Raw genomic sequence first — 27,298 nt, 5'->3', positions numbered from 1 at the left:
TGCATAACTATATGTTAGAACATGCTAATAGTTAACCCGATTTGATGAAGACCTCTAGAGGCAATTCAGAACGGTGGGACGGCAAACGAGTAGGAGGTGCGCTCATTTTCAACAGTCTGGAAAGCGAACTAAAGTTTACGGATGGCAGCCATCGATTGTATTGGTGAGAGAATACACCCAAGTAAAGCAGATAGTTACCGTAGTTCCGCACCACGTACAGTGATATACCTAGCAGAGTAAGATTTCGATGAAAAGCATTTCACATATACTCTCCTGCCATTAATACTGTGGGTACTTTGCCCCGCGTCGTCCCCTTTGGCTTCCTTTCCCGCGATGCACCCTCCCTAGTTCGTTACCTTAACTAGCAAGGGAGGGTGTCGGCGTCGCAGCGACAGGAGCGCCACGGACTGCGTGATTTGTGCGTGGGGGGGGGGGAGGGGGGGGGGGCTCTTTCGTCGGCTGGGGAACCGTCGTCGCGTACGGAGAGACCGGCGCGGCGCGGCTCTCCGCTTTTCCCCAGTGGGGAACGTTCTCGTGGGACGTTCTCCAGTTCGCCAGTGGGGAACGTTCTCCCGCATATCGTCCCTTCCGGCCGTGGAGTATCTCCCCCGCCCAAGCGTGGGTAAACGTTCGCTCGTAACTGTACGGGTGAGTCGGACAACCTCGATTCCTGAGCTCTTTTGTTGCTAGCCTGGGTTATTGTTGTTATAGCAATCAATGCCTGTTTGTGTCAGCCAGAGTGTGGTTCCTTTGTTTCCCTCAGAGCAAGGCCCGCCGTGGTTGGCGTGCCTTGCTCTGCATAAACAGTGAAGTGGACCCCTTCAACCTGGGTGACACGACGGGCTAGTCGGTTCGTCATTACATAGAGCAAAAGCGGCGAGGGGATCACTCCTTCCGGCACTCCTGGCCTGTTCGAAAGGCACGAACTGAACTAATCTCAAGGTGCGATTGTTTAGAAAGCTGCAGACGAAGTTTAGCAGTCGTTTCCTCGGGTAGGCCTTTTTTAGAGCGTCAGGGACGGCATTAGGGTTAAAGTATCGAAAGCCTTTTAGATCCAAAGCGGCTAGGGTGCTGGGTCGCTTTCTGTATTTAGAGTTGATTATTCGTCTCAGTAGGTACAGGCTCTCATGTCATGAGTTTGGTGATTATGGCGAAACCCTGTCTGGAACGGGTGGAATAGTTTCGCTTTCTCCTCTTGGGGGTGGTTCAGGCGGGCCGTCGCCATTCGCTCGGTCAGTTTGCATAGCGTCGACGTGAGCAATATAGGCCTCAGGTTGGCCGTTGTGTGGGGGTCCTTGCCAGACATTGGAATTGGTGTGACTACGGCATGCTTCAAGTCCGCTAATATTGTACCAGTCTCCTAAATGCTGTACGTTCATGTAGAAAAGAATCTTGTTTTTCTGCATCGGCTCGAGGTTACGGAGTCCGGGTCACTCCGTCTTTGTCCGGAGCACTGTTGACACGGTCCCGTTCCAGCGCGTTCAACAGCTCGGCTTGTGTGAAATTCTTCTCGACATCGAAAGCGGCGTCGGCGGGATAATGTTCGTAAATGATGGAGGCTGGGTCTTGTATCGGCTGTAGAAAGAAAGTACTGGCAGCCCTGTTCACGAACTCTTTTTGTGTGGAATCTAGCACAGAGGGGGACAGTTTGCAACTTGCCCTGGTAATTGTGCTCTGCATTCAGTGTTTGAGAGGCTCTCCATAGCTTGCGGGGACCTGTGTTCTTTGGCAATGAGACACAGTGTTCTTTACATCGCTGTCTGCTGAGGAACTTGAAATGGCGCCTTATCTGCGCCCTCTTGTTGCGAACGTGAAAGATGTCAGTCTGCGTTCGTCCTATGTTGATGTATCGGGCTTGCAGCTCCTCGCGAGTAGTTCACAAATTAACAAGGCGGCGATGTGGCGCGATACGTCTGTCTCCACCTCCATCGTGCGCGATTCGTCGCTGGCTGCTTCTGCGGTGCGCTCATTCAGGGTGAGCGCCAGTGCGTTTTCAGCCCCAGGTGCAAATGCTGCGATGGCACTGCGGACATGATCCCTATAAGATGGACATGTCTTATAGCTTTGGAGAACTTAACAGAACAAATGACTCCTGGGAGACACGGCTTCTCAAACAGGAAGAAAAGGGACAACCTGAAGTCGTCCGTCTCACCCTGGCCGCTGCTGAGGTCCAGAAGGTCCCGGTCGACGGGTGGAGGGAAGAACATTGCTTGGACTGAGATGCGCCTCGGATCCCCGCCAACCTTTTTACGGGTGCTAATAAATGTTATTTCTCTCTCTATGTGCGACCGGCTGCGCTATCAGGGACCGGCGCGCGCAAGAGCACGTTGCAGCCCCGTTTTTTTTCTGGGCAGTTGGTGTCGGTTCCCACGTGACTGCTTCCCTCGCAGATATTGCAATAACGCGTGCACCTTGCCGCAATTGTTGCATACTGCGTTATTTGGGCAGTGTTTTTGTATGTGTCCGTTCTGGTGGCAGCGGCAATGCACTAGCGTTCGTGGCACGTACGGTGACACATGGCACAACTCCCGATAGTCTCGACTGTTTTCTGAGGCATCTTCGTGTAGAATGCCAGCAATGCGAAACTGGTGCGTTCCATGCGTTTCACGGCAAGCAACTTGGCCGACTCGCATGTCGTGATTTGAAACAAAGCTTCGTCGGAGTCGTTGGGCTCTACTGTGATGACACCCTTGGAAGTTCCATGGGCTCGTAGCAGTTGGGCGTCAATTTCAAGTGTTTTGCCATAGAGTGCCATGTGTTTAATAGCGCTAAAACGTTACAGCCTCTGAGTTTCTGCGTTCGTCCTTTTGCATCGAGGTCATCCCGTTCAGCGTCCGATCGGGCGCGAAGTTGTCACTTGCTCCTGCAACTCCTTTTCTCGCAATTTCAGTGATCTTTGGGACTTCCTGGGATGAAGAAGCACTATTTATCTTCGATCTTGCATGCGCTGATTAGCCGTTTCACATCGATGAGGTGCACTACGACGGGTGCGTTGGGTGGTCCGCCCACCGGCGACGTTTGGTGCCATTTCTTGTGACACGGGATCGTGTTCCTGTAAGTTGTCACGATGCTCCAAGGTGCCTTCTAGGCGCTTGCGCGTTCTCGCGTCGGCTGGTGGCTTCTTAGTCGGTAAAGTGGCGTCGGTATCCATGTCCAGAGACATAACGGTAGCCGTGCAGCCGCATCGTATTCAACCTGATGAGACCCCGGTAAGCCTAGGTGCGGCATTGAAGTGAAAATGGACGCGGGAGCGCGTATTTCTGTCGAGCTCTGTCAGAACTTGGCATAAATGTAAAGGTGTACCTTACGATTCACACGGCATGGACCGCCTTTCGGCTCTAGAAACCTTTGCGTCGAATTGGAACTAAAATTCACGGAGCGTTGTGAATAGATGCCCGACTTCTATGCTGTTCCTCCATTCCACACGCTGCTGCATATCTTCCAGCACTGCGTACGGTCTCACACACGGAAGCGCCGCAGGGCCACCAGGAGATCTCCACGACTACGGCATGCCCTTTTGAATCTACGCTTTGCCAGTCCTTGAGAGAGCACTTCCATCTATTTCCGGATACAACACAAAGAAATATCAGTTCGATATGGGCCATGGTGCGCGGCGCCTTGAATTAGTTCAGTTTCCACCCACAACAATAAAAGGAATCATCTTTTTAATGTTTCACTATATCAAACGAGCCAGTCGCATCAAAGTACTGGACCATATATTTTTTCTTCTCAATATCTTTCTTTTTAGGTAGGTGCCAAGAATATGTTGGCAATGGACTACTTTTTTGTCGTGGAGAAATTCTGTGTGGCAGTACTGAAAGTGGGCGGAGCTTCACTGTAGACTTAAGTTGTATCCGACTACAGACTGCTTCATATATACTGTCACATCACCGCACTGAGAAGTCTGACATATTCGGGTGCCAGTTTCGGGGAAAATTAGCTTCTCTAGCCATATTTGAAGCCGTATTCTTAGCTCATGAGCAACATAGGCGACCATGATTGCGACATCTAATCAGTCTCCACCAACGTGCCTCCTGAACGGGTCAATTCAACGCCATACTTGGGTGCTTGTCCGCGGCCAGCTGCATTGCCGCAAAGATGAGCGTGAACAAGCAGTCGCTGAGCTCCCACTGTTAACGCGGGCGACAAATTCTTCAAAGATCAAGAAAGAGTGACCGTATTACGCACTGAACGGTGAATTTGTGATTGAAGAGGGATTCGAGCAACCATACAAATTTTCGATCAAGTAGGCCTCATCTGCGTCAGCAAAGCGGCCGGGCATCATTCACCTGTCCTCAAAGAGGGTCAAAATTTCCTGCGCCCGCTTTGAAGCTCACTGGCAATGCAAATAAAAGGACTCTGAAAATATAGGAACTATCACCAATGCTCAACTTTTTATACTTCGAAACTAAACAGTAATACGAAAGTAATTGTCGGTACTTTTAGAAGGTGATAGTAATATAATGTCAATACTTTCTGAGAGATTTTCATTTTGAAAGTTTTTCATTGAGAGTTCTGGCAGAATTTTCATTACCTTTGGGTAGTGATAATAATGTAATGACATTACTTTCTGTGTAATTTGTATTGTAACTAAAATACTTCCCTAGATTTCTAGGAATGTAGTTAGTAATGTAAGTTAGTTACTTTCCCAACGTAATTTTGTCATGAATATTGTAGAAATATGCCAGCATGCACCTGCCCTAATTCGTCTCCGAGGATTGGCTCTTTATGGGAGTGTATTTCCTTTTCAGAGTAATTTTTAAACAGCTGTGGCAATTGTGTGTGCGTGCGTGCGTGCGTGCGTACGTGTGTATGTGCGTGTGTGGGGGGGGGAAGGGGGGGGGGGGTATTCGCGTGGTATACTGCCCAGAGCTATTTATGTGCTGGTTCTGTTGAATAGTTTTATCTCGCAAAAGTTACATTGGAAGGTGCAAGGAATGCCGGGAGGACAAATCTGCGCATAAGATCGATGAGCAGCGAATCTCTTACCGCTCCCTTTAGCAATTTCGATGTATTTCATAAAAAATAATTCAACTTGTCCACAGATTTGGGCTTAAACTTCAATTAATGTCCGCTTTTGCGTTCATGGAATTAAAATAGGATGTGCACCTAGATGTCATAATTAGTATCATGGGGAACTTCACTTTTATTGGTATTGAAGGTTATCTTAAGCAGTTACTGGCTTAGGATAAAGAACAAGACGGCACACCGCCTTCTTGTCCCGTGTTTTTTGCGCTGTTTTTCATTTTAAGTGTAATGTACCAACTTTGCCAAGTCTCCAGTTTAACAGAGAAGATATAAAGTTGGCAATTCTTGAGCACAACATTATCACTGTGTCTGCAGTTCGAGCCCTCGAAATAAAAATTGATGATCTCGGTGGTCTTAATTTCTGTCCTCGATGAGATAATTTTAATATGTAAAAAAAGCTTAGGTCGCTAATTAGAAATTTATTCCTTTCTAGCCCTGAATAAGACGTATGAGACGTTGTTGCGGTAGCGACTGAAACGTGGTAACAATGGTAGTAACACGGTTTAGAGCGCTAAAAAACGGTCGCGCAGTCTCATGTGTTTTCTTAATTTCCTGTAAGCTCTTCTTAAATGCAGGAAACAATTAAGGCAGGTAGTAGAGGCTTATAGTAGCCTATCAATGGGGATATAGTTCCAGAAGCCCAGTAGCGGCAGTTTTTCCTAGCCACTTTCTCACAACAGGTGCTCTTTGCCTGCTGCTTGATTGTGCAAGCCAATCGTCTCCTCGTCGATCTTGTGGTTGTTAGTTTTAGGAAATAACTGTTTTTATTAATACAATAGATCTTATTACGCAGGTTCAAGACGCACTGAAGAATACAAGCGAACAGCTCACGGCTACTATGAATGAATTACAGGCAAGTGAATGTTGCAAGCACTTTCAACTGTTGTGAACAAGTTGACAACCAATTTTTTCTTGGGTTTAACCACCAATATATGTCATTCACTGATTCTCCCTGAGCATACCCCTAACCTTCATGTTAACTACCTCCCAGTCTAGGGCCTCCTATCTGTGAAGGTTTCCTCTTGTTTCCGTACCCAATCAAAACGTGACGTAAATGCTACAGTTCGAAGGGTGACTATCAGTAGTGTATCTTAAAGCCGCACACGTTAGCATCTCTAAAAGAACGTCACAATACCGTTCAAGAAAACGACGCCACGACTAAATATTCACGTAGATCTCTACTTATGTTGCCTACACTCCCCGGTTGCATTAAACGTCTTCCTGGGCGACAACTCATACGTAGTTTCCCTTGCCTTTGTCGCAATGCATCCTCCTAAAAGGTTGGTCCTATTATGTTCTTCGTTTGTAAACATGTTTTTTGTTGTTATTTTAGTTCATGATTTCCTGAAGCTTTATCCTTTCAAAGCCACGCGGGGCCTCTGTTATGTGTTGTACATGCACGACAGCTCGCCTAGCACTTAATTTCCGGATGAACTAAATCTTTTTTTTACAATCCACTCACTATGATTACTGCTTCACCAAAAAAGACTACCTTTTATCTCCGCTAGTTCCGTTGCATAGGAACAAAGCTATTACGGCATTAAGAAGAAGTAAAAAGTTTCTGGGCTGCAAGCATAGTGGATGCTCCCAACCAGCGATTTTTAGATATGCAAAGGCACTGATGAGAGCAGTATCAAACAGACATGTCGACCGCTCTTTTCAAGTTGATGCCACGTCCCAGTGAGCCGTGCCTCCAATTTGGAAATAGTGAACTACTTAGGTACCCGCCGCGGTGGCTCAGTGGTTAGGGCGCTCAGCTACTGATCCGGAGTTCCCGGGTTCGAACCCGACCGCGGCGGCTGCGTTTTGATGGAGGCAAAACGCTAAGGCGCCCGTGTGCTGTGCGATGTCAGTGCACGTTAAAGATCTCCAGGTGGTCGAAATTATTCCGGAGCCCTCCACTACGGCACCTCTTTCTTCCTTTCTTCTTTCACTCCCGCCTTTATATTTTCCCTTACGGTGCGGTTCAGGTGTCCAGCGATATGAGACAGATACTGCGCCATTTCCTTTCCCTCAAAACCAATTATTATTATTATTAATGAACTACTTAGGTAACAGTGCCTCAAATTCTAAGAATGGTTGCACTCGCTGAGCGAGCACTTCAGCGTGTGATCCCCTACCGTTTAATAATCTTGAATTCTAACTTCATCTAGCGCTCTTATTCCATAAGTATCTTCCTTGTGGGAGAAAGGAAAGCATTTCGAAAATTTGTCCCGATTTATCTGGTTGTGCTAAACGCGACTTCAGTGCGCTAGCATGTTTGTCCTTGATTATATTCCTTATTTTTATATATGTTGATGTACAAGAAACTTCAATTCGAACTCCAATGCTCCTGCAGTCGTTTGTCGACTTTCTTCTAAATGTAAGCCGCCTGAGCTGTTCTTTGAGATCCGAGTCGACGTTCCATCTGTTTAGCGGCCTCTGAGGCCACTTGTCCTCGCCTCTGTACTGCACGTTCCACTGACTTCTACTTCGTCGTTATTCGCGTTTCTCGCTCTTCATCTGTTGCCGCTTCGCGTTTAGCAAGGTTGCACTACCCGCGATACTTTAGTGGTGCGGGGAGTCTACTCTGATTATACTCAACTACATTCTGTCAGGGGTGAGCGCCGGTGGTGCGACTGCACAAAAATTCTGAACGGGTTTCCGCTGCGAGTGAGTACCTTGGAGTAGAAGTCAAAGCACCGAACTGGTGGCGCAAAACCTCTGGCATCTTAGTACTGTTGCACTGTCGGAGTGGCGGAACCTGGCTTGGGGGAAGGGATCTCGATCAAGCCTTTGTTAGTGTACCCTGTCTTGGATGGTCGGGGCCCCAGCAAACGTTCTCTGTGGTTTGGAAGTACGCTTGGAGGCTGAGGGCCGCACTATTGGTTAAAACTTGTGTGTTCGCCCTCTACGGAGGCCTAGGAAGGAGTCAAAGGGATCAGAAATAGGGTAAACATTCGCTGTCCCTAATCTCTCTTAATTCCCATAACCCCACCCAATTTCCCTACCTCCCATTCTTAGGCCCCCTCCCCCCCCCCCCCAACCTACTACTTCCCAGGGGAGATAAAGGGAGTCTTCCCGGACCCTATCCTCCAGCTGTGGGTCTGTTTAATAGCCATTCCCACATTGATTCCTTTCCACCTTCAGGTGGCAAAATCCCAATTGCCCAAGGGCCACATCTTTTATATGACAATTGAGATTATATCCGCAATACTTTAGGTGCGCGGGAGAGGCTCGTTTTTTTTAATAATTTTACCGCCTCAATCTATACCATGTCATCGCCGCTACCAGCGGTGCGGGCAGGGCACTTTTCTTTTTCTCGCCCTTTCTAATATATCCACTGTATCGGTTGACTTACTGGGCTCTATCCTTTTTGTTTTGCTGCTGCTCGCCGTGCTTGTCATGGAGGTGCACGTCGTTCAGCTTCGGAATTTGTAGAAAAAACGGGTTCATCCTTGATGTAGTTTGTCGCATGCACTGGACGTTCCTCCGGCGGCTTCATGATTGGCCTCTTCTTTTTCTGGCATCTGCTTGTGCACGCAGCCGCGTTTCTGGCTCTTCACCTTCACACCCTATCTCCGTTCGGCTGCACCTCAAAGTCGCCCTCCTCCTCCCATTGGCTGCAGCTGGCGCGGCGCTCCTCCGAGCTTACGAGATTTACTGCGAGCCTCACCTGGACATAACGACTTTTTCACTTGTGGTCCGTCTAGTGCTAACGAACTAAAAGTAGCATACAGCAATCCATCTTCGAGCTGCATCAGGTGCAGCAGTGGTCTTTGATCGTTACCTTGTTTAACGCTGTTGGCGCTCGTCTCAGCTTTAGTTGGAATAGTTTAACTACTTCAATCGGCCGATTCTGTATTTCACAGCTTTTACACAGAGCGGGGTCGAGATCTTATATTGCAGGGAGCGAGAACCACCCTTATGGGCTTATGCGATCAGTATTAGCTAGTTCACGGCAGCAAACTGTTCCCGCGCAATTATCAGTGGATATATGTAAATACCGCAGCACAAACTGTCACGGTACGAGAGACAATTAGGCGACAGTCAAATCCCGCCTAAATAGCTGCTCTACTTGGTTGTTTTCTGTGTTGTTCTATCAAACGGTACCGAAAATAGTCTGCCGCCATCGACTGTTTTCGTTGTATCATAGGGGAGCTCTTGACTAGCCGTATTTTCGAAAATTGAAGAAGAGCACTGGTGGCAGAAGACTAGGAACCGCAGAGTACGACTCACGCCCTAGAATGAATGACAAAGAAGAACGGTAGTTCTAATGATTACTGTGACGACCCTTGCAAAAATTTATTTAGACAGTCTATAGACTGTCCATTGACTTCTGTCTATAAAGTCTACAGGCTCTCTATAAACAAACCTTATAAAACAGTCTTTAGCCAATACAAATCCTATAGACGGTCTATAGATAATCTGTAGATTTATGGCCATACGCTTTTAGTAGAGTTTTGTCTATGGACAGTCAGTGACTATGAATAGACAAAAATAAATATCTATAGGAAGGCAATACAAGCTGTAAGAAGTCTATAGACTGTCTATAGACCATTTTTGTAAGGGGAATTCTTAAGTAATCCTCAACAGTCTCGGAAAGCAACAACAATTAAAGATTAGCAGCGAAGAATTTCAAGATGGCAAAGAATACACCTATTTATGGCTGGTAGTAACCACGAGCCCGGACCACGAGAGTCAGATGACTACGAGAATGACAATAGGGTGGAGTGCAATTCGCAGGCACTCTGACGTCTTGAATAGCAGCTTATCAATATCCCTCAAAAATAAAGGGTAGAACGTCTTAGTCTTTCCTGTAGTCACTGATCGGCCAGCAACTTTAAGGCTAGCTAAAATGATTCTAATTAAGTTGACGACATAGGGTAAGGAATTTAAATATGAATAAGTGTAAAGTAAAGAGGCATGAAGAGACCAGAATGCGACAATGAAAAGACCCGGCCTAAAGACATCATTAATTGAATAATTAAGAAATGGGCTTTACAGGGCTTTTGTTGCAAAAACCAGATACCACATCGTCCCGTACGGTAACAGAATGAATTAGAAACGAAGGCAAGCGTAGCAGGGGCGGCACAAAGTCAGGTTAGTGGAAGTTTAGAAAATTTGCGGGAATAACATGGCCGCAACTGGCACAATAAGTTCACAGGGGGAATACAGGAGAGGTCTTAGTCCTTAAGTGGAACAAGGCAATTTGTTGATGGTGCTGATGATGAATAATGCCTAACCTGTGATTTATATATCTATCCTGAGAGCTGATGACCCGGTCGGCCTTTCTTTTTTGCAACTGGGAAACGGTTTTGCACAAGGAATATAGTCTGCATTCTACTATAAAATACCTCAGTTATAAGCGTACCGTCGTCTCTTCGGAAGATTTTTAAACAGCTGATAGATATTATCTATGTGGCCTATGATGCCTCTGACCTTCTAACGACTCCTTTCGCACCTGTCCAACCGTTACTGGCTTTCTTTCTTGAAGCATTCTTTTCGCTATAGATGCAATTTACTTCCCCGTACACCCTGCATTCTCAGAGGATTGGACTTGTATGCGGAGGATCTAACAGATTTCCTATCAGGAGGAGAGTGATTGGCAGTTGCGATCATGACGGGCAAACACTAAAATAATTTTTACCAGCACTGAGTAAGCGTGATAATAAAGATGCGGCGGCTTAATGTCATTGTGCTTGCACACTGAACAGCCGTCGTTGCCCTTGAACTGTTTTCTCAGGACTAAGGGCTTTGGCTATCCCGCACAGGCCACTTGTACGTCCCGGTTTAAAACACTGGTTGCCTGTACCAAAGATAAAATAGCGTCGTTTACTTTGTAGCCAGTGTGTGGCGGTGCTGACAAATTTTTAGTGCGACTAAATTGGGTCAAAAGTTGGCTTAGCAGGACCATCCCAAACACGACCAGCCCCACCACCACCATAAACATCATCCCAACTACGTCCGCTGCGGGACTAAGCCCACATCTATTGCCTTCCGGTCCCCGCTCCCGTGCCCCTTTTATGCGCCACCTGATCCTGGGACTATGTTTACCTTATCTTCACACAAAGTTGGTCATCATTAGAGAGAATGGGTCACCTGTTATCCCCAATGCATGTATCGTCCCCTGTTTATTGCAACATTTTTATGTTAACTAGGATATTATTACCCACCGTGTCTTTTCTAACGCAATTGTATTTTTTCTGCCGCTCTACGGCAGCTGTATCATTTACCTTTCCACAGGCCACTGCGCTTCCTTCAATTTGATTTCAAGCCATTCGTGAGTCTTTCAGACAGGTAGAAACTTGGGCGAGTCGGCGCCTGTGTTGTGTGCGTCTTTCTTTGTTCCTTGTCCCATTTAATGCTTCGAAATTGCAATTATTCACGTCCTTTAGAGATGTGCTGGTAACCTAGCTCTATTTAGAGCCAGGTATGTACATGCCAAGTGCACTATGCGCCATTCTTACGGTTCTAGTTAATTCTATCTCACGGTCCAGAAATGTGGGCATTAGATGCAATTATTGTATTCCTTATCACTTCTCACACCTCGCTGATTATCATGAACTCCTATTCGAAGCCAAGACATTTCTTGAACTTCACATTTTAGTTCCGTTCCGCTTTTAGCAATTAACTGAAATTCCTCTCTTGTTTTGCTCATCAGAGCAGTGCCATCAGAAAATTTAAACTGGCCAGGCTGTGCTCTTTTTCAACCTACATCACAAGTCCTTTCTGGTACAGCTGTCTGTTTTCTCCAGAGCATGCCGTAAATTTTATTTATGAGAATGTGCCTCCTTCGCCCTCTGTCAGTTTTCCTGCGAAATTCTACGTGTGCAGCATTATGTTTCAGGGGTTAGTTTGGCGCGAACTATAAAAAAGCGTTGAATAAAAGCTAAAGGTATCCCACAAGCTGCAATGAGGGAATATGAAAAAAGAAAATAGAACAATCTGCGCTTTTTCAGAAGGGTTATTTTTGTTATTGTTATGGCACAAACGAGATGGTTAGCGAAGAAATTACATTTCCCAAAGCGTGCGTCACTTTTAATTATCGACAGAAAGAACGACAAGCATTAGTACAAGCAAAAAAACGCGAAATGTTTAGTATGCTGCGGAGAAACTGTAAATTCAGGCTGTTGCCTCCTCATGGGAAAAACCACACAAAGAGTTTGAAGTATAAAGAATTGCACCCAAGCTCACCAAGTGTAATGTTTGTACCTAAGGAGCGAGTTTCATTGATTTCATTACGGAATGTTTTGTTTCGCGACGAAGGATATTATCACAGGTGCGAAATTACCGATGAGCTTGCGAGATGCATGCAAAAGAGCAGCATAAAATGATTACTATTGCAGAATATTCCAGTAATATTCAGAAATTTTATATTTCTGACAGAATTCGAAGAATGAAAATGAGCGTTTGGTCGAGGAAGTAACTGGCTTGAAGAAGCGCCTAGAGGTAAGTTTTCCGTAAGTCCTCTTTCAGACGATCGATTCACTACCTCAAAGTTACGCATGTTTTGCATGTCACGATGTTCACCCCAGAACACACATAGCCGAAAGATTAGGTCCTTAATTTTATTTTGTGCCAAGAGCTCTGAGAATGTGTCAAAGAAAGAAAAAATACATGCAGTAGACAAGCAGCTTTAAGTGTACGATCGATGAATGAATGAAGTTCTTTTAGTGCGCCAGCACTTATAGTGGCCAATCCCCGCATTTAGCCGTTGTGTGCTTGTCTGTTCGTTTGTCTTAAGCCAGTTGTGTGGTAGGCTGCTCACATGCCCTGGTGTGTGTGTGTGTGTGTGTGTGTGTGTGTGTGTGTGTGTGTGTGTGTGTGTGTGTGTGTGTGTGTGTGTGTGTGTGTGTGTGTGTGTGTGTGTGTGTGTGTGTGTGTGTGTGTGTGTGTGTGTGTGTGTGTGTGTGTGTGTGTGTGTGTGTGTGTGTGTGTGTGTGTGTGTGTGTGTGTGTGTGTGTGTGTGTGTGTGTGTGTGTGTGTGTGTGTGTGTGTGTGTGTGTGTGTGTGTGTGTGTGTGTGTGTGTGCGCGCGCGTGTGTGCGTGTGTGTGTGTGTGCGCGTGTGTGCGTGTGTGTGCGTGTGTGTGTGTGTGTGTGTGCGCGTGTGTGTGTGTGTGTGCGCGTGTGTGTGTGTGCGTGTGTGTGTGTGTGCACCCACTCCGTTAAAGGAAACACACACACACACACACACACACACACATATATATATATATATATATATATATATATATATATATATATATATATATATATATATATATATATATCATTTAATTGTGAAATTGTGAGAGGCTGCTCAGGAAGAGCAACCTAGGCTGTAACCCAACCCAGGCAGTCTAAGTCTCGCCGATGGCGACACCAGTCAAAGAAAAGAAGGGCTGTGGCGCATCGCTTGACGGCAACACCACTACGTCAGGAATGGTAGGAATACTTCCAGGGATCTATGAATGGAGAGAATGGCCAATTGCGCATACTTAGACATTAACCCATTGTCGTTACCGAAAAAACTGCCATCCGTGAACACTGGGTCTGAACACCGGGACCGATGGGAAAACCGAACATCTAGCTCACCTTATTCCCATTTGGCTTAACTACGCAAATCAACAATCATTTTTTTCTTTCGATTCTTATTTAATTTTCGAGGCTAACTATGTGGTTTCTGAGGAGATTTTGTTTTGCGAAGAATAATTCCCTTCTTGAATTTACGCAAACAATGGCAATTACTTGTGCGAGGAAACGTGCTGAGGTCTTGATGTGATTAGGTTAAGAAATATGCTTCCAGGCAACAGGCCGATATAGCTGGTAACACTATGAATAAATAGGTGCACGCAAAGAACATTAAATATTTCTAACTTCTACCGACCTTACCAAGGACGAACTTTTTACCGACAAACAATGTTATATCTAGAACGTCTACTTCATGATAAGGGCGAATATTAGTGTAGTGAGATCGGACGTCCGATTATAAGACAAAACTTAAAGAGGTCATAACATAGGTAGTGCCAGGCTATATTTGATTGAACCTTCTCATTTCTTCCAGAATACAGAGGAAGAAAACAAAAGGTTAGTCGCAGAAGTTGCAAGCTTCAATCAAGCACAAATAACATTCAATGCTAGCAAGGTACGTTAGGTTCCTTGGCACTAATTTTTCTTTTTGATTTTTTTCGGCACATGTCCCATAAACAATGCGATTTTTGGTTTAAAATAGAAACGAAATATATTCTCAGCAAGCATCTCCCATGCGAAATGCGCTTATCTCTCAAACTGCTGTTTCATAATAAAAGTCTTATGGCGGGTGACTTCGCGCGTTTCGTTCATTTTTGAACTTCGCAATGCAACGGGGACAGCGGAAGGAAGACGCACTATGATCTGTGTATGTCTGTGTCCTAATGAAAGTGGTCTATAAACAGTCTATTGACTTCTTCTAGACTCTCTTGCGTTTTCATAGATAATTCCTTCCACTTATTCACAGTCTATGGACTGTCGATAGACAAAAGCCTAGTAAATGTGTTAGGTCATTAATCTATTGATTATCTATAGAATGTCTATAGAATTTGTATTGCCTCTAAACTATCTTTGCGATCTGTCTATAGACTGTCTAAAGAAACTTTTGTAAGGGCGGCCGCCTTCGCCTGTCCCCGCTGTTTCGCGCAGTTTTAAAATGGCGTTTTGTACTTTACTTGCGAGAGTTCTGCCTCCATAAGTTAACTGATTTTTCATAGAATTCCCTTAACTTTGTCCCCTAATAATTTTGTGCGATTCTTTTTTTACTCCATTGAAGTATTCTTTTCGTGCGGCCGAAAAGATTCCTTTTAATTTCCCTCTCAGGATGTTACGCGAATCACGTGCGGCCAGACCGCTGACCCTCCGGCCGACAGTGACCAGCCGGCTTCCCTTCCGGTAACTCACATCCCTAATTTTCTCCTGCTATTAACATTTTATTTAGCAGTTACTTCTAGCATCAATATGAAGACTAAAATACATTGCAGCGGAAGGGTTCACAAAGGATAGCTAAGTGAGCAAAAAAAATTCAGACGGAAGCTGCCTATTACAAGAATCGAGCAACTTTTCCGTGCGCCCTTCAAGGACATCGGCGAAGAAAACATTTTAAGTCAACGTGCAAGATATTCATTTTATTGTGAAATAAAAAATTGGATTTGCGCCTCTACTTAGTCACTAAAGTCGCTCTAACATTTTGGTTACAAGAAAGCGAAAAATCTCAGCGCTCTTTATTTACACGAACTTGCGCTCTGTACTTACTGAACACAGTACAGAGGTACTGGACTCGACCTGCGATTTCTCTATTTCGGAGACTTCATATAGTTTAGCTCAGAAACGCAAAAATGCTTAGACGTGGGGTGATGACGCGTGACACCTGAGTAACGTTCACTGCTGCTAAACATCAAGTTTTAGTAGAAAAATTTTAGGCATATGAGATCATTTCTTGCTAATGTCAAACAATTCCCGCCTGCATTGTAATTTGATTCCTTATTAAGAGTTCGGCTCCATACGTACTTTTTAGACCGAAAGCACGTACTACTCATTGGCAAGGGACAAAGCTGTTTTGGGCGCAAAACTTTCCCTATTTATTTTCTCATTGGCACTTTTCCAGTTTCCTTCACTGAAGATGATTAAGTGCCCTCGTTGTCATCAAGAGTTCACAAGGAAACTCGTCGGTCCACATATCAAAAATTGCAAAGGTCCCCGAAAGGCAAAACCAACACAGAAGCAGCAGGTCATCAGCCCTGAGGTACGTGTAGCCTTGTACATTGTTTTTTTTTAGCAATCCCTTAACATAGAAGCTTAATATAGATATAAATCTGGGTCAGTGCACGTAAAAGAACCCCAGGTGGTCGAAATTTCCGGAGCCTTTCACTACGGCGTCCCTCATAGCCTGAATCGCTTTGGGACGTTAAATCCCCATAAACCATATAAACCAGATATAAATCTGGACGCAAGCACGAAGATGCCGACACGCTCGTCCACGCACCGATCGGGTTAACTGATGATGGCACAGAGGGCGACAGTCGTTTTCTTGGAGTGGTTAGCGATTCCGACGTAATGACGAAGCAGTGAGCTGACATGCACTTACGACCTGTCATTGACCATATGGAAGGCCGCACTGCTACCGTACCGCGAGAGTTTTCCCGGAGCCTTTCCTCCTGCATGCGCAATGGCATCCCGTTCAAGAAAAACCCGAGCCACAGTGACCGCGCCTACCTCCTCGTCGTGGCGTCAGACCTCCGTGCAGACATTCTTTTCGCCTCTCACGACGAGCCCACCTCTGGTTACTTGGTATTTACACGCACCCTCGCTCGAGTGCGCCAGGCCTATCATTGCCCAAAACATGCTGCCGCCATCCGCCACTGCGTCCGAGGTTGCCACGAATGCCAGCGCCTCAATTCCCCTCCTCTCCACCCCGCGGCTCTGATCCGACCAGTCGCACTGCTTCTCACACCCTTTAACCAAGTCGGCATGGATCTTCTGGGCCCATTCCCGGTATCACTGGCCGGCAATAAGTGGATCATTGTCGCGACAGACTATCTGACACGCTATGCGGAAAACAAGGTGATGCCGCGTGGCACATCGTCATAAATCACGCAGTTATTCATGCACCGCATTGTTTTACGACACGGCGCCCCGTCCTACGCAATCACCGATCGGTGTCCGGCTTTCACAGCGCAGCTCATGCACGAGGTATTCAAGTTGTCACACGAGCCACCACAAGCCCGCAGGAGAGGGCGACTAAACACATGAGGGCATACGAACTGGCGTCTCCAGACGGGGGTGGGGAGACGTCGTGGGTAAAGCCCCTCAATTATCCCCTGTCCGTAGCTAATCGTCGCATTCAGGGGCGACGGGAACCTTCTGCGGGGGCAAGGGGAACAATAGCAAAGGTACACAAGGGGCGCTGCTGCCTTCGCAGGAATGGGCCGCGGCTTTTGGCCCCACCAATCCCCACCTACGAGGTATTTCCGGCGCCGACGCTGAAATCTGGCCTCGCCAGATATTGCGTCTCCCTGCGTTGCCTCGCTCCCAGCGCCGAAATTTCGCCTCCAGCGACGCCAGTAGCCCTTACGCTGACGCGGCGCCGAAGAAACGCTGCCTTGTGCTTCGGCCGTTATGGAGAACGATGAGTCGGCTAGGCTGAAAGAAGCCTGACTTCGGCGTCTGAACGAAACAATGACGATACAGCGTGCCGAAGAGACCGAAGAGAGCATGTCAAACGTCTCGATAAGCGTCGTAATGACGACGCGGCTTGACGAGCTCGCTTAGCCTCCGGCAGTGAATCCTCGACGGTAGAAGACAATGTGCCGAGTTTGGGGTCTCTGAAGGAAGCCAGACTTGAGCGTTGGAACGAAACAAGCATAGACAGAGATGAGCCAAGTAAATATTCAGTAGCATTACATCGCATAACCACAGTGAAGCCTATGCGTAGTCATGGTCTGTAGCTCTCGCTACCAACCAGGTTTAACCAGGGCTAAACCACAGCCAATTTTTTTTTGGCGCACGGAACCCTTTTGCCTCCTGTGATTTTGCCCCTTAATTTCTGGTTTCCTCGTTAAACTCTGCAGTTATCATGTAGCGTCCTGATGATTTTCCTTTTTTTCGGGAGATTGGATAATGCCACCAGGTGGCCACAGGCAACATAGTGTATAACTATATCGATACTGGAAAAGGCAAATCACGAAGGAAGCGTTTTATGATGACTCAAGAGGCAGTGCCCTAATCTTTGAACTTAGGTCAGGGTGTCTTAGAACGCGCGGCTACAAAAAGAAATTTAACGAAGAAGATGACACATGCGTTGTGTGTGGTAAACTCTGTTGCAACAATAGAAAACTTCATACTCAAATGTGGTGGTACCCATCCCGTTGTCGATGTAGGCACAGTCATTCTTCCTGAGGCCATAAGGTTTCCAGATAACAATGGTCATGTAAATTAATCTGCGGCGGAAATTAGCAGAAAGCGATTGGGAGATTGGTGGCTCACAAGCAGAGAGGTGACATACGGTTAGAAGTGTAGGAAGACGTTGTTGAAGAAAATGGCCAATTTTAATAAATTACAACAGAGTTAAACAAAAATGAAGCAAAAAAAAGCAGGGCATGGTGGCAACTGCCATCGCCCCGTTTCAAAGGGGACGCTCCTACCTTCCATCCATCCATCCATCCAAGACAAGGAGGTGAAGGTTTTGCACGCGCGCCCTGTGGGCTTTTCTGGGAACGCTGCCGGTGAACGGTGTTTCAGTCCCTGGTTTCGTGACCCTATATGCCTGCGTGGTATCTTCATTTGTAATGCAACTCGCTCATGAACTCAAAGAAGTCTGGCATCTGAAAAATGACATGAAAGCCAAATTCGCCAAGGTGAGAGCAGCGAAGTTACATGCACATATTTACTTAAATATTCATAAAAATTTTTGTTCGAAAGTGAAACAGCCAACACATGTGCAACACATTGGATGGTATGAAAATGGGTGCCCCTTTGTTGCTGGCGTTTCCACGCGACGCCAATAAAGGGTCCGCGTGCACACGTGCGCGTCCTTGCCGAAGAGAATACTGGTCCCCAGTTTATGATAATTTCTGCCACAGCATAACCGCCAGGAACACCTCAAGATCCAAGTAACCTGCGAGAATTCTGTGGAGACCACCGAGTCCTGCCCCATGGTAAGCTGCGAAAAACAAAGGCGTACAAGTTAATTAATTTCCATCGGCTTATGTAATCTGATGCGACAAATGGGTGCCCGAGCTGTCGAATTACCTGTTTACCCTACTTAATTATTCAGTTGGAACTAATTATTCTGGTGCACCTTGGAATGCCGTTCTTGTCCTTGCCACGTTTTCGGAAATTCATAACTACTCGCTGCATAAACATACCTCAAATATATATTTTAAGAACGCCTCAAGTATTTGCCAGCCATTATAGCGGAACCATGTCATGATGGTCACATCCGCTGGAGGCGAAATTGAATACCTTCTTTGCGCGACGTGCGACTGCCTGCTGTAATGAGAGCCAAGTGCATCGACAGAGAGACAACTGTTATCTCGTTATTTTCACAATGCTATACAAACTAGGCTACAAATGAAGCCTTCCTAAATTTAAGTACTAGAATTGTTCACAGTGGCTGTGCAGACGTGACGACATGCCAGTTATCGCGATCAACACAGACACATTCCAGCCCACTTATAACGATAGCAGTTATAACAAACGCTTACTTATTACGAACGAGAGTGGTGCTACCGTCATAATATGTATTAGAACAATGGCACTGCCTCTCAGACGCAACGAACAAGCGTGGCCGCATAACTTGGTCATCACGAACGAAGAAGTGCCACAGACATCGCCCTGCAGTGACCAAAAGAGGGTCTGATGCAACCTCCCCCCTACCCCGCCCATCATTCCCCCTAACCTAAACTTCTTGAAAAGAGCATGGCGGCTCTAGAAAGTAATAATAAAGGCGGAACGTAAACAATGCACTAGAAACTGGTTACCATATGCGTCCCTCCAATGTGCGAGCTGAAAGCTGACCCATGCGCTGGAAATAATCACAGCAAGCTTCGCGTTGCCGTCCTTGTACACACGAGTATAGGCGGCACCGACCGACGGCTGTCGTCATTCATCGGTAAGTCTCGCAGACAGATGTTCTTTGCGAGCTAAGCTCTCGTACGCTGCAGGCGTCGCAAAAAGTTCTAAATGACTAGCGACTTTATTTGACGACTGTGCCAATAGACGTGAGCTTAGAAGGGAGGATTGACGCGGGGCTGTTCACTGAGCGATGTTTTTTTTTTTTTTACTGAAACCACTACGGGGCAAAAGAAGCTAAATGGAAGTTCCCCCGGGTACTTGAAAACACCAGTCACAAAAGACAAGGGACAAGAGATGGAATATTCGCGCCTAAACGACTCCAATCGTTGTGGCGTGAACACTCCTCCTCTTGTCCTTTGTCTTTTGTGACTGGTTTTTTTTTTCAAGTTACTATGAAAAAACTGGCCCGCATTTCCCCCGGGTGCTCGACAACTGTATGGAGTACCATGTGCTACCCTTCATGACTGCAGTGACGAAGCTCTTCTGCCAGCCACTCGACATGGGCATTATTCACGCTCTCGAGATGTCCTATCGGCGGCGCGTTACAGTTTATGCTCAGAGCAACTGAGAGACGTAAGAAGTTTGCAGGGATACGGTGACCACAGATGGCAAAAGACGGGACTCATTGGAGAGCCATGCGAGAGGCCTTTGCCCTGCAGCAGGATTAGTGGGGCTGATGATGGTGAACTGAGAGGCGAAATGCCGAAGTCCCGTTTAGATATCTGTCTGCACCGTGAAAATGATAAAGACTGCTCTAATGAAACTGGCGGCTGAGTGTATCCCGAACTGCTTCAGTGGGGTATGGATTACTGGATCCGGAAACGACGGAGGATGCAATCGAACACCCACGAGTTCAGGCGCACTTGTAATTGTGGCATTGTGTCATTGAAGCAAATGGTGGCTGGATATTAAGCCCTTTAGGATGGCTTGGTTCGGGTTGACGATTACGCCGTCAACGCACAGTTATTACGGTACACGAAATATAAGAACTCCTCAGCTGTCAAGAATATGGTTAAGATGATGACGAGGAGGCATACCTATCACCAGCTGCCGCCGATCGCATCCCCAAAGCCGCTCGTTACCAAAAAGTTTCTCGGCAAGGAGGACATAACCCCGCTGGTGAGTTTTGAAACGCCTTGATAGGGTCTACATTTAAGAAGTCGTGCTTAGGGAGAAATAAACGCCCCTTGTGTCTTACTTCCTCTTTTTTTTTGTAAAATGGGAAGTCCATTTACTATGAACCTCGGATGCAGCTAACTCTATCGGCGTGACCGTCAGGTCCGTTATAAGTGGGTTCGGCTGTATTACGTTTAGGCTAAGACTATCGAATGCGTCTCAGAATGCACATAAAAGTTCTAATTACCTAACAAGCCGCGGTACCACGTATTAAGTCATAGTTATCTTGTCTTTTTGCAGGAATGGCAAGCAGCAATGCTCCAGAACAAAGAAGAAATGGATGCGAGGTTTCAGAAACTGGAGTCCGAGATAGCCAGCTTCCGAGACCCGCTTGGAAGACTTTTTGAAGAAATAGCCAAGCTTAAATAGAACTTTTGCACCGCGCACACCTTCGCGCTTAGAACCATTTCATTTCGTTTAATATTCTTCGTCTGAATTTTCGGTGATTAATAAAACATGTTAAAGCTGCTCGAGGAACAGTTTCATCTTGTGGACCAGCGCAAAACGGCCAACGGACCGAGGAAAGAGAAGACAGCACGGGCGCTGTCTAGAAACTGAATTTTATTGGAATAACAGTTTCACTGTTTAACATGCATTTTACCGGAAGAAAAATATTGTTGGTTTTCGCCATTGGATTAGTATTCACGATAAATATTGCTATGTAAGCAGTGCAATAAGCCATTTAGTTTAGAGTACCGCACACTTCAAATTCATACACGTATAGGTGCGGTCGAAAAATCTCCACATCGCAAAACAAAACAAAAACTAAAAAGGACGCAAGACAAAAAACCCAAGAGAAATGGCACTTCATCGCCTATGGTTTCGTTGTTCTGACCTTCCAAGATTCTGATTTCGTTTAGTTATCTTCCTAAACAATTCAAATCTCTGCACAAGTGGGAAAACTCAACGATGGTCTACTCTTTCAGACCTCACAGGGCCGTGAGGCATAAAGTGTTCTGAAGTTCTGAATATAGTGCGGTATCACAATAAATATAATAGAAAAAATGTTGAGAAAAAATATTATGCTTACTTGTATATAAAGTAGGATAAAAATGAGAGTTTGTGGAGGACTCTAAACGTGATCCATATTCTAATCTAAAGTAAGCACTGATTCTAGTCCCAATTTCTTCACTGCCTTTTCGAAAAATGGGTTGCGGATTTCGAAAATGCAGTTCTGGGACGCCATGTATTAGTATACAGTAAAGAAAGTAAAGGAAATTCCTCTTTGGAACGCAATGGTAAGAACACTGAACGTGTATGCGGAAAGGGATCATGTACGTGTCATGTGCACAATGTTGATAAATTTCGCAACTTCGTTGCACAGTCTCATCTGCATGAAATGCAGAGGAGACTGCAACGTCTGTGCAATTCCGAGGCATTAATTTGGAACAGTTGGGAATAAGAGTAAATGGAGAATACCAAAATAATCTGCCATCCGCAGATGACATTGTTTTGCTGAGTAACTCAGGAGATGAACTGCAAATCGTGATCAATGAATTAGACAGACAGAACGGAACACTGGGTCTAAAAATCACCATGCCGAAAACCAAGGTAATGTTCAACAGTCTAGCAACGAAACAGCAGTTCACAATTGGCAGAAAGAGCCTGGAAGTTGTAAAGGAATACGTCTACTTAGGGCAGGTAGTGACAGCTGATCCGGATCATGAGAGGGAAATAACTAGAAAGATAATGGGGTGGAGAGCATATGGCAGGTTCTCGCAGATCATGAATGGCAGTTTACCACTATCCCTCATGAGAAAAGTGTGCAACAGCTGCATCTTACCGGCACTCACCCGGGGGGCAGAAACCTTGAGGTTAACGAAAAGGGTTCAGCTTAAGTTAAGGACAACGCAGCGAGCCATTGAAAGAAAAATGATAGGTGTAACGTGAAGAGACCGGAAGCAGGCAGAGTAAGTGAGGGAACAAACGCGGGTTAATGACATCCTAGTCGAAATCAAGAGGAAGAAATGGGCTTGGGCAGGGCATGTACTGCGAAGGCAAGATAACCACTGGTCCTTAAGGGTAACGGAGTGGATTCCAAGAGAAAGTAAGCGTAGCAGGGGGCGGCGGAAGGTTAGGTCGGCGGATGAGATTAAGAAGTTTGCAGGCAGCGGGTGGATGTAGCTGGCAAAGGACAGGGTTAATTGGAGAGACATGGAAGAGGCCTTTGCCCTGCAGTGGGTGTAGTAAGGTTGAGGAGGAGGAGGAGGAGGAGGAGGAGGAGGAGGAGGAGGAGGATGGGCCACCGGAATGAAGTAATCATCGTCATCAGCCTGAATACGCCCATGCACTGCAGGACGAAGGCCTCGTGGAAGGAGCATACCAGACACAAGCCGAAGGTGTCTGGTGTCTACAGATTTATTAAGAGGATTCGTTCCGCCAGGAGGGACCGGAGCCGCTGGCATGCCGATCGCATAGCCGTGGAATTCTGATCTCCGCGCGCACCCACACAGCGTGCTGGGGTATGTCGTCTTCTTCTGGAGCCGGGCCCAACGATGTAGGGCCTCCCCTCTAGCGAGGAAGTCGTGAGGAAGGAGACGAGCGATATGCTAGTGGCAGACAGCAAGGTGGTATGCAGGGTGCAAGGGGGACGTCAGGGAAGGTCCGTAGTTGTGGTTTTATTAAATAACAATAAAAAAGGAAGGAAAAGATTTTGCTAGCCCCGGCATCTGCCATCGATACTGAAGCACCTGAGCTGGGGCAGCGGAAATAAAGGATAGCAGGCAGAATGGAGAAATTAAAGAGGTGAGGGACAGGAAGGGAGGATAGGGGGAGATGTAATGTACGCAAATTATTTATAGAAAAAGGAATCTGTCCAGTTTGTGCGCGTGGTTAGTTCATGATGCAGCAATAAAAACACACGTGCACAGCACTATGTTGACTACAACTGGAGTGGGGCGTCCAGTTGTAAATGGTCCAAGGTAGCACTCCCGGAGTGTTCGGTCACAGTTTGTTACTACGCGGCGGAGAACTGACGGGATGTCAATCCCGTCTGTTGAGGAATGCACAGAGGCTCAGAAAGTCCGTTGGCAAAGCGAAAACGAGGCCGGACGGGTACGCCGGTGAAGGCATCAGGCTTCGGGCGGGCGGCCAAGGCTGAACCGTGGTAGTCGAGGAGAAGGGGGCGATCTGGAAGGCGAACGCGCTTGACTCCGAGTGGAGGTGGCAACGGGCAGAAGAGCCACAGCGGCGGCAAAGGGCATCCGAAAGGGTGCTGTAGACAGGCGACGTGCCGGTGCGACCATAGCGCGGCGAAAGCAGCCTGTCGTGGGCCGGCTGCGGAATGTGATGGGTGTCCGAAAGACAGCGAACAGGAAGAAATGTGCGGCCTGGACGAGGAAACTGCAGTGCATGCTTCCGATACTGGCGAACAGGCCTGGCGGGGACAAGTAATGTCGACTGCGAGCGGCGTGGTCGTTGTGGCAAGCACAGAGTGCCGTATACCGCCCGGGCGAGCGCCGGCGGCCCAAAGTCTAACACACAGCAGACCCAAAAACAGAGGCTTTTTTTTCCGAGTATTCAGTATCATTAACATACACGAAAGACTAAAACATATTTTCGATACCAATACACCAGTACTTTCTTTTTTGCCACGTCATACGTAATACCCATACATGAAATGCGTCGAAATATTATATATCAGATCAATTTTTCTTCGGTACCGACATGCCTGGCCGTGGTGACATCAGACCGATGGTTGAGTTTCTTGGAGCCCCCTGCTTTATATCCTAAATGTGACTCCCAAATTAAAAAACGTGGCGTCATTAAAACATATAATAGTGCTGTTTTAACTGTTATTTTTTGCACGCGACAAAAGAGAAAACCAACGACGACGAAGAATAAAAGGGGGGCGGCCAAGTTGGCGCATAATTTACGCCGTAACTTTTTATCCGATTCAACTTGAAACTACTTTTTACTGCTAAACCTCTTTACCCGTAAGTTAGGGAATTCAACTGTGTTATTCTTAGCTGGCTTGTCCAGGCGCTGCTGTGTCGCCAGTGGCCTTTCGTTTTGCCGCGGATAACGTAAAAGTATTTCTTCCTGCTGGCACCGTAATAAATGAATCCGACTTTAAATTGAACGTTACAGTCTATACAGGTGAATCACATGGCTTGAGCCACCTCACTAAAGCTAAAAATTAGTGATACCAATCGAAGCTGTGTTGCATAAAAAGCCGAGCTTAGCCGCCACGGTGGCTCAGTGGTTATGGCGCTCGGCTGCTGGCCCGAAAGACGCGGGTTCGATCCCGGTTGCGGCGGTAGAATTTCGATGGAGGCGAAATTCTAGAGGCCCTTGTGCTGTGCGATGTCAGTGCACGTTAAGGAACCTTAGGTGGTCGAAATGTCTGGAGCCCTTCACTACGGCGTCTCTCCTAGCCTGAGTCGCTTTGGGACGTTAAACCACCATAAACTAAACCAAACCGAAAGCCGCGCTTGATTAACTCACAATTGTGTTCTCAGATGTGTCGACACATCAAAAGAAATTAAATCTTGAACGGTAGGAAAGTGACCACACGGCATTCAGCTTAGGTGGGGTCTTGAAACGTAGACTGTGGTGGTAATAAAACGACATCAGCGTAGCCTCTTAAAACAAAACGGGGCCATACTATTACAGGTTCTCCAAGGCAAGCAATGCACTCTGGACGTAAAAAGACACGCCAACTGGAAAACTGAAACCCAAGCTCAGAAACTCAAAAGCATTATGTCCTGTATTATAAATTCAAACCGGGACTACTGCACAAAAACGCAGCCGCCGCGGTTCGAACCCGACCGCGGCGGCTGCGTTTTTGTGGAGGAAAAACGCTAAGCCGCCCGTGTGCTGTGCGATGTCAGTGCACGTTAAAGATCCCCAGGTGGTCGAAATTATGCCGGAGCCCTCCACTACGGCACCTATTTCTCTTTCTTCTTTCACTCCCTCCCTCATCCCTTCCCTTACGGCGCGGTTCAGGTGTCCAACGATATATGAGACAGATACTGCGCCATTTCCTTTCCCCAGAAAACCAATTATTATTATTATTATTACTGATCCGGAGTTCCCGGGTTCCAACACGACCCCGGCGGCTGCGTTTTTATGGAGGAAAAACGCTAAGGCGCCCGTGTGCTATGCGTGTCAGTGCACGTTAAAGATCCCCAGGTGGTCGAAATTATTCCGGAGCCCTCCACTACGGCACCTCTCTCTTCCTTTCTCCTTTCACTCCCTCCTTTACCCTTCCTTTTCGGCGCGGTTCAGGTGTCCAACGATATATGAGACAGATACTGCGCCATTTCCATTCCCCCCCCCCAAAACCAATTATTATTATTAATATTTTTCTTCAACGAAGTTCTTATCTCCCTGCACGCTATTAAGTTGTTTTGCTCTCGTTGTATTTCACGCTGGCAGAAGTACATGCAAGCGAAAACGCGTAAAAAGGCAATGGGCAATTGGGCTTGCCATACAGGGAAAGTTTAAATGTCTTTTAGAGCAACGTCGGTTACAGGGAGCACCGAAGCCAGATGAGGACCACTCAAATCAGCCTAACTCTGTGTGAAGTAGTCCCATTTAAAACGGCCACATTAAACGCTACAAATTTAGATTGAGATCTGCGCGTAATATATCAGTTAAAACTGTCATTCACATACAAATCCTAGAATTTCAACAGCTTGAGTCCCATCAGCTAACGCCGGCGCGTTAATGCGACGCAGTAAGCGATACGCGAAAAGAAGCGACGGAAAGCCTAACGGAATTTGACACGCGTCGGGAGGGGAGCAAAACAGCACCTTCAGGGTTAAGCGCCAAAGTGGTGCTTACAAAAATTTCTTTAGACAGTCTACAGACTCTCCATAGACTCGTGTCTATAAAGTCTACCGGCTGCCTATAGACAAACTCTAGAGAACCGTTTATAGGCAGTAAAATTCATATAGACTGTCTATAAACAATCTATTGATTTATGATCATATACTTTTAATAGACTTGTCTATAGAGAGCCTATTGAATACGCATAGAAAAAAACGAAATATCTATAGGAAGGCAATAGGGTCTATAGGAAATCTATAGACTATCTATAGACCATTTTTGCAAGGGGACGCAGCAAGACAACGGTCGTTCAGCTGTGCATTCGCAAACCACGCCTCACTTCCCGCCTATCGGGGCCCAAGATTGGACCCACCATCGTCGGACTGTCCGGCAATGCACGCAAGCTGCAGCAATTACAGTTCTCACCGTGCGCATACAGCCATCGTATCCCTGTCACTACCAGCTTTTGGAGAAACAACACAACATGCGAAAGTCTTTGACCCATATTACTCGCGTTGAACGCAGAGGCTTGCAAAACGCACCATGACGACAAAACTGAACTGCGCATCCCCGCACGGAAAAAAGCTGCCGCACGGACTTTTCATGCGCTAAGCGGTCCGCCGGATTTACAAAACCAATAGAGGGCGCTAGAGACAAGTTATGGTTTTATGACCAAGAACAAATACGAGTTGTTCTTTTTAAGCACATGGAATTATTAAAGCTTTATAATTCCTAAAAAAACAATAATTATTATAA

At 46.5% G+C, this 27,298-nt stretch overlaps 1 protein-coding gene and 1 long non-coding RNA gene across 2 annotated transcripts in view; both read left to right on the top strand.

Annotated features, from left to right (window-relative positions):
* The window catches only part of LOC144103667 (uncharacterized), a 28,141-nt gene extending 19,912 nt beyond the window's left edge, over nt 1-8,229 (top strand). Inside the window, exons 9-10 of the mRNA XM_077636327.1 lie at nt 5,822-5,881; nt 8,158-8,229. Of these exons, the coding sequence (XP_077492453.1) occupies nt 5,822-5,881; nt 8,158-8,229 (132 nt within the window). The remainder of the gene's footprint in view (nt 1-5,821; nt 5,882-8,157) is intronic.
* A 4,156-nt stretch (nt 8,230-12,385) lies between these two features.
* On the top strand, nt 12,386-21,247 carry LOC144105492 (uncharacterized). Its single transcript, XR_013308809.1, has 5 exons — nt 12,386-12,459; nt 14,055-14,135; nt 14,843-14,914; nt 15,627-15,764; nt 21,011-21,247. It is a non-coding gene; the product is annotated as an uncharacterized LOC144105492 (long non-coding RNA).
* Nucleotides 21,248-27,298: the final 6,051 nt, after the last annotated feature.

Source organism: Amblyomma americanum, chromosome 9 (genome assembly GCF_052857255.1).
Source record: "Amblyomma americanum isolate KBUSLIRL-KWMA chromosome 9, ASM5285725v1, whole genome shotgun sequence".
Classification (NCBI taxonomy): domain Eukaryota; kingdom Metazoa; phylum Arthropoda; class Arachnida; order Ixodida; family Ixodidae; genus Amblyomma; species Amblyomma americanum.
This window is presented reverse-complemented; position numbering and strand designations above follow the sequence as displayed.